Source organism: Poeciliopsis prolifica, unplaced genomic scaffold, assembly GCF_027474105.1.
Source record: "Poeciliopsis prolifica strain line A6 unplaced genomic scaffold, Auburn_PproV2 SCAFFOLD031, whole genome shotgun sequence".
Classification (NCBI taxonomy): Eukaryota; Metazoa; Chordata; class Actinopteri; order Cyprinodontiformes; family Poeciliidae; genus Poeciliopsis; species Poeciliopsis prolifica.
In genome coordinates, this window is record NW_026562406.1 from 5,803,698 (window position 1) to 5,811,765 (window position 8,068).

General features: G+C 38.1%; 1 protein-coding gene across 1 annotated transcript; it reads right to left on the reverse strand.

Moving 5' to 3' along the window:
* Positions 1 to 4,228: 4,228 nt before the first annotated feature.
* On the reverse strand, positions 4,229 to 7,755 carry nono (non-POU domain containing, octamer-binding). Its single transcript, XM_055050874.1, has one exon. It carries the CDS (start codon positions 7,647 to 7,649, stop codon positions 6,330 to 6,332), a length of 1,320 nt encoding a protein of 439 aa, XP_054906849.1. The 5' UTR covers positions 7,650 to 7,755; the 3' UTR covers positions 4,229 to 6,329.
* Between the last annotated feature and the right edge of the window lie 313 nt (positions 7,756 to 8,068).

Below are 8,068 nucleotides of genomic sequence, written 5' to 3' on the forward strand. Positions count from 1 at the left end.
GTTGAGTATTCTGGTTATCATCTATCTGGAGCCGAGATTCTGATTCATGTTTTTCCTGTGTTTTAATTTTTATAGTGTCAAAAAGAATCAATCAATTCAAAAATAAACTAAAATTACAATTGTAAAATTAATCCTGTTTATCTATCATTATTTAAAAAAAAAAACAAAAACACATTTCATCCATTTTTTTTGCATTTGTGTCGATGATCTAATGAAAGATACTTTATTCTAATTATGTAGGTAAAGACTATCTAAGGTGAACAGTCAAATTGGTTGGAAAAAAGATCAACATATCACTTTTTGTGTTAAATGAGGATTTCAATCATATGCCTTCAAACATTTACACAGTATCAAGAAATAAGTGTTGCGGTTTTCCAAATTCTAAATAAACGGACTTCTTTTAAAAACATACAGACTGGCATTCAGATTTGTGGTCTCACTACTTCAAAGCCAAAAAGGAGGCTAATAAAGCTGATAAATCTGGACAGTAACAGATAAAACGGCAATAAACACAAAACAGACTGTCAGCATGTTCTAATTCTTCACTATCTGAGAACTTCCTATTTTTTTTGCCTATCTCTGGTCAGAAAGCTGAGTAATCTCAATGCTTTTTAACGCTTTCTTAAAGAAAGCCGAGTGTTCATGAACTAAACTGTTCATTTCACATTTAAAATGAATGCTGTTTTAGAAATGCTACCAGACATTATGTTTTACATTAGCTATTCTCTAGTCGACACACTCTGGCAACACTACAAAAAAAAAAAAATTCGATTCAGATTTATTAAAATAGTTTTTCCCCCACTCTTTTATGACTGTACATTGTCATCATAAAAGAGTATTTAAAAGTGTTACTGCATTTGGTGCATGTAACAAACATGTGTTTTCTTGTCTTCATGACAACAAATACAATGTTATTGAGAAGTTGGTTTATTTCAGTAACTCGGTTCACCAGGTGAAATATAATTTAGAGATAAATTACACACAAACTGAACCTCATATGTCTTTATTCCTGTTAATTATGACAATTTTCTGTCCACAGCAGCTGAAAATGTGTCATTTCAGATCAGAATATTACATCACACCACTAAAAATATGTAGTACAGAAATGTGGGCTTAGTGAAAATGTGAGCAGGTATACATTCAATCAATCAATGAAATTTATTTGCATATCACATTTCAGCAACAAGGCAGTTCAAAGGGCTTTTGCACCACAGAACAAAATACAGCCCCAGAAGACATTTGTCAATTAGTAAAATAAAAAATGAGCTCATTTAATTATTGCTGTTCGTCCCAGAGAACCACAACGCAGTTTCAGACTGAGATTATGTTTCTGAGAGGAAATTAAATTTATTCAGGGTCTTTTTCCCATATTTCCACCGGGAGTTTCAGCAAATCCTCACTGTGCTATAAACATTTTAAATCATGGATAAAACATATCGCTGTGCTATGAGTTAATTAGAAGTGCAATAGAATAGAAATAAAAAGTTCAACATAACTTTAGCTGAATGAAAAAGTGCAATGGATCCATATATATATATATATATATATATATATATATATATATATATATATATATATATATATATATATATATATATATATATATATATATATATATATATATATATATATATATATATATATATATATATATATATATAGAACAATAAGTCACACTGAATTAAAATCAAGTTTAGCTCATAACTGTCTACATTTACGTTATTTGTTTTACTAAACCACCAAATAAATAAATAAATCAATTCTTACCTATGAATAAGTTTTGTCTGTTATGAATAAATGAATGCTTCTGGCTGGACTATGGTCATGTGTTTTCGTCTATTCGTGCAAACGTTCACTAAATACGCTGAGATTACATTGAATGTTCTGAGCAATCTGTCAACGTGCTTTGACTTCAAATATTAACAGACAGAAATTCATTCATTAGAGCATAAATTTCCTTTTAATCCGTGGAAATTTCACTTTGTGGCAGTAGAGATGACAGAAAACCTGAGTTGGTTTCTGTGAGATCTATGAAAATGAATAACAAGCAACAATTACAAAACAACATATCTACTCAAAGACGTGTTATTTTTATCTTGAAAGTTGCAGTCTTACCAAAAGCCTTTTTTTTTCTTTTTATTATGAAATAGATAGAATAAACAGTATGAATTGTATACTGTTTTGAATATTTTTCATGCGAGATGCCTTAGAGGACGTGTGTGTTGTTTTGCACTTGAAAAGCAGCAACGACTCAATCCGTTTCTTCCTGTAACACAATAAAAGTACACGATATAAACGTGTAATATACCACATATCAGACAGATATAAATAAAACACATTGCTGCATTTAAACATGATCTATTTTCATAGTTCTCAGCAGAGATTTGGGTGTTTGAAAGCGAGAGGAGACGCCTCACACAGCTGCAGAGGAATCGTGGTTCTGCTCTGTCAGGGTTCAGAGTGTCATAAGAAAAGCTCCTCTGAATTGTTTTTGAACTCACAGATCGACGCTCAGATAACACTTTCCCCTCTTTACTGTCACGCTCTTATCGGCTTTTATTGTTGGAGCCCTCTCATTGCTCTGGCTGCATCACAAGCCGAGCTGACTCCTTGGACTCTGACAACAGCTTGATAGCGCCATCTTCACTATCAGATGTAAAAATAAAAACATCAGAAACGACATATAAAACTACTTTATGACCGTGATAAAGGTACGCTATAATTATCTCTTACTGTAATTTGATCCGTTTTATGGAGCTCAGAAAAAACAATTAATTTGCCTCTTTAGGAGACTGTGCTGTTAGATTTATTATTATTATTATAAACAACAACACATGTCTTTAAATTATTTTTCAATCAAGTGTGGCTCATTCAAAAATGTCTCAGTTAAGCAAAACAGTTTTACTCCATCAAAGTGCTTTGACACAGACCTCATTTAATTAGGTTTGTAATATTTAAAACATGTTTGCAGTGTTTTATTATGAGGTTGTTTCATCTAGGAAGCTTCAGATAAAATCCTTGAACAAATAAATAAATAAATGAAAAGTTACTGATGTTAAAAAAAAACGGATCCGCTGCAGAAGATTACAATAAAGTCTGTTTGCCTGAAAGGAGAATATAAAACAATGGCAAAACAATTGTTTGTGCAAATGAGAATACATTGTGAAGCCAGTTATATAAAAAATAATACACCAAGAAAATAGCTTATACTTAAAGGTTCAAGCATAACAAAGTTAACGTATCTATTTCAACTCTGAATAGTTAAAAAAAAAAGGTTGTGGTGCACTTGAAGAAAAATCTAAGTTTGGCTCCATCAGTGAAAGACTCACATTAATAACTGACTTTCTCTTGTCAGAAAAGTTTTTTTGAGAGCTTTTGAGGCATTTATTCATAACTGTAGCTTTAACAGAAGTATCTAAAATAAAATGGGACTAATATCTGTTTTTTCATTTGTATAATTGTGCACTAGAGCAGTTTCCCGTACACAGAAATATTCCCCTAGAAGAAAGCCAAAACCTCATGTTACATACTTAAATATTTATGTTTGATGTTTCTTAGTATTTTATATGACAGAGCACTGGATTTGGTGAATAATATAAATGATCCCTAAAAATAAGACTTGCCTAATAATTATGCCAATGGTGTATTATAAGCCTGTGATTATTATGGTGGGAATCATCAGTAGCTCATCCACTTGATGCATAGAACATGAAAACCTCTGATCTTTAACCCCTAAGTGACATAAAAAAGGAATTGTTTTTACTCTGATTTCATATTTATTGCTGAATGTTCAACTTTCTGAGCTGTTGCATCACTTCTGTCTCTGTGCACCAACAAGTGGGGCGTCCTGAACTCCTCCAGCACTTTCTCTCGTGTCTTATTACAAAGTATAAAATGTTTCCTATCTTTGCTGTTTCCTTATTCATTAACACTTATCTTATTACAATAACTTCTTTTTGCTTGTGCTCATTTCCAGTTTCAGGATAAATTTGCCAGTAACAATTCAAATCAACCCGAGGTGTCGCCTACATATGAATTTATTTTCACACAAATAAATTTCCTTTTGCATTCATGGAGACTGAAAACCTTGATTAAGACAATAAGCTGATTAACAAAAACAGGAGCCGTTTCCTTCCTTTCAGTTTTATTACCTGTCTGTATTGTACATCTGCATTAAACTTGTTTATTTTATGCAAAAAAAAAAAAAAAGCCAGAAAGGAGCTGAATAGAAAATAGAAATATCCTTTATTGTTCTTTATTGTGGGAAAATTCAGGTGCACTCGCAGCAAATGTTGGAACAGATTTTTCTTGAAAATGAAAATTCATTTGCTTAATGAGATTTAAACGAAAATACAAGAGTGACAGACAAAATTGGAGTCATGCAAACGCACACAAGTTAAAACATGAAAACAACAACAAAAAATATGAATAAACGTCTGTAATGAATATCTGCGTCAGAAAGTGATGTTAGGAAAACCCAAACATGCCATGTTAGTGTTAGTTAGTGTTGTGACGATGGTGCGAACTGGGAAGAAGCTACGGTTTCCTTCACTCTTGTCTTCATCATCTTGATGATTAAATGCCAGAAGAGAACATCCAGAGCAGTGAGTCCATCTGACTGCTCAACAAGTGCAGTATGAACACACTCTGAGTTTTGTCACACTTTATATCAAACGGAGAAAGAAAAAGACCCTCCGACATATTGCTTCCGAGCTGTCCTTTAGATTTATGCAAAAAGTGATTTGCTAAATAGTTCAGCTCTAATTAAAATCACACCATATGTAGTTTGTGCTTCTCATTTTGTTTAGATGAGGCCCTTTTAGCTTTTAACTCTGCTAGCAACTTGAACTTGCGCTGCAGCTCGTGGCGACCAGAGTGACATTAGGCATGGCCACGCTCACAGTGTCAGGGTGAGCTGAGGTTTTAAAAAGTTACATTTCAAAAGAGCAGGAGGATTTTTTTTCATGCCATTCTTTCATTTCAAGGCAAATAATAATGCATCCCAATCCCTTCCTCTTCTTTTGCTGCACCCTGTTCATCAGCTGGCTGAAAGAAGGATCCAACACATTCACAGGAAACTTACAGGTACAATCTTCAAAGCAAACCATTCTGTCCAATGAGTTATTTTTTTTACCTTAAATTTGCTGCTAAAATTAGTTGTTTAATCCACATTTTGTCTTACATTTATGTATCAATATTGACATATTTGTTGTCTTAAAAGGTCACACTTTTAAGGCAACTTTTAAACTCTAAAATAATGTGTTACCCATAAGTGTAATCATCAATATGTATATTTTAACAGAAGTTGAGGAAATTGTTGCTTGTCTGGTAAATTAGAAGAATTTTTTTTCCCAAATTATTTTTGCAATATTGTCATTGAACCCAGGGCACCATTAAATTTCAAGACTCTCTTGCTGACAGTCAATTTTTACTTCATAGGCAGGTGAAAAATTTAAAAAATCAATTTTTTTTCCTCCTGTTGATTCGATGCATCCAGTATTCATTTGTGAATAAACTCATCAGCCAAACAGCTTTTGTGCACATTTCTGCATTTAATAACAAATCAGATAAACTGAAAGGACATCCTCTTTGATGCATGAATGTGGATGATCAGTTTATTCAAATTAAAATTTCCCTTGGATTCAAACCTATGTGGCATAATATAATTAGCAGTACATTTTTTCTCTCCTGTCTGCGATTTTGACAATCTCCAGTCAAGAAGCAGCAGCGTCTCTTCAGTGTTTGTGCCCTTTTTACAAAATGTAAATAGGAAAAGAAGCCGTCTGCTTTTGACGTTTTGTAGTGTCCAATACGCTGATTCACCTGGGGACATTCTGACAATTTTAATGTATCTTCTGCAACTGCAAGAAAAGACGTTTAAGAGTTGGCATAGATTTGCAGGGACGACTGTAAATCTGTAGCAGACAGGAACATCCTAACAAGTGCAGTTATTAAAAGTGAGGTTGTCGGTGTGTGCTGAATAATATTAGCCACCATTGCTGTGAAGCTTTTCTATCCTGAATGAAAGACTTTCTTTTTTCTTTTTTTTTAAGGAATTATGAATTTATTACAGAAAATGTAACATATTCAGGACCAAAAACATTATCTACCCTACAAAAAAAAAAATCTGAAATAACGTACACATGTGCATGGCTCATTTGGAAAAAAATGCATTAGTACTGAAACGACTCAATAAACACAGGAAAAAGTACAAAATAAAACTGTTTTCTTTTAAAAAGTTCAAGGGTAACATCCACTACCTTAAACTTTAACATACAGTGAGCTGAAAAATGAGGAGGGGGAAGAAAAAAAAAAGACAGACATGTGATTCAAAATCTGCGCTGCTTGTTATAGTCTCCGGGGCCGGGGAGCCCTCTGGGGAAGCCGCCCTGGCCCCCTGCGGGCAGGCTGCCGCTACCTGAGCCCGCCATCATAGGAGCGCCCTCCGCGGCCATGCCAGCAGCGCCGGCGGGACCCGAGTTCCCACCCAGGGAATTTCTGTTCATGGACATGCCGTGGCCCCCCATGTGCATCCTCATCTCCTGCTCTCTGTTCTCGGGGAAGCCGCCCCTGAAGCCCTCCTGCTGCCTCTTTATCATCTCCTCGTTGCGCAGCCTCATCTCCTCTTCTCTCCTCCGGCGCTCCTCCTCCTGCCTCAGCTCGGCCTGCTTCCTCTTCTGCACCTCCTGGCTGTGGAGCTCCTCCATCCTCCGCAGCTCCTCCTGTCTCCTCAGCAGGTCCTGCCTCATCAGCATCACCTGGTGCTCGTGTCTGGCCGCCTCCATCTCAGCCTCCAGCTTCTCCTGCGCCTCCTTCATGTTTCGGTCGACCATCTCGTACTGCTGCTTCTCCATCTCCATCAGGGCCTTCCAGCGCATGGCGTACTCGTACTCGAAGGAGCCGGGCTGGGCGAACCGGGGGGGCTGCTCGCGCTCCTTGTGGTACTGCTGGTTCCTGTTGATCAGCTTCTCCGGCAGACCCTCGTCCTCGTCGAACTGCTCCATGGGCTCCACGGTGACGGGCCGGGGGAACGCTGTGAGGAGGTAGGCGCTATCGTTGCATTTATCCAGAGCTTTCCTAGCAGCCGGCTTGGCGGTGAACTCCACGATGCCTTTCCCCGTGGGCCTGCCCCGGTCGTCCACGATCACCAGAGCCCTCTCTATCTGGCCGAAGACGGAGAAGGCCTCCTCCAGGAGCTCGTTGGACACAAACTCTGGGAGGTTCTTCACGGACAGTGCGGCGCCGTGTGTGGCGAACCTCACCCGGATGGGTCTGCCTTTGAACACGAAGTCATCCAGCTCCGCTCTGGCGATCTCCGCGATGATCCTGGTCTCCAGGCGGATGAACCCGAAACCCCGGTCCTTGTTGACGAAGATCTCGCTGGCGTTCCCGTACTTCGCGAATAGCTTGACCAGCTCCTCTTCGGTGACTCCGGTGGGCAGGTTCCCCACGAACAGCCTGCTCCGCTGGGTGAAGGTTTTCTCCCCGGGCTTCCTGAAGCTCTGCGGGTCCAGCGTCAAGCCCGCGTTGGGGCTGGTTTGCTCGCTCGACTCCGGCTGCTGTCCGTTGCTGTTGGGCCCGTCGCCTTTGAGGTGGTTCCCCGGGCGGTTGGGGCCGTGGTTCTGTTGGGGGCCTCTGTAGCCTTGCATGTTTTGTCAACAAATGTGAATTAAAAAGTCGACGAAAACCGTAAGGAAAGCGAGAGGGACTGAGCAGACAGGGGCGCACAAAGAGCAGCGAAAATGGCGACGCTATTGTGACCTCAACAACGTGCGACAGAGAGAGAGAGTTCGCGTCGTGACGTCATCTCTGTGAGCGACATTATATTATGTTTGTTTTTTTCATTCATTTTTTAACAGTATGAAAACAGAAAAAAACTATCATAGATCACTAAGTCAAGCGGAAGCGAGGCAACAAAAATAAAACTGGTTTCGAATTAATTTTTGAAAAGAATATAATTTTCCCAGACTTTTGAATATTCTGCTTTGTGAATTTACTGTGCAGTGTAATACGCGACACATTTTCATTTACGTCTTAAATAGATGTGAAAATGGTTGAACATATAATC

What these genes read in the sequence shown, in the direction of transcription:
- nono (XM_055050874.1), bottom strand. Translation starts at nt 7,649, where the DNA reads ATGCAAGGCTACAGAGGCCCCCAACAGAACCACGGCCCCAACCGCCCG.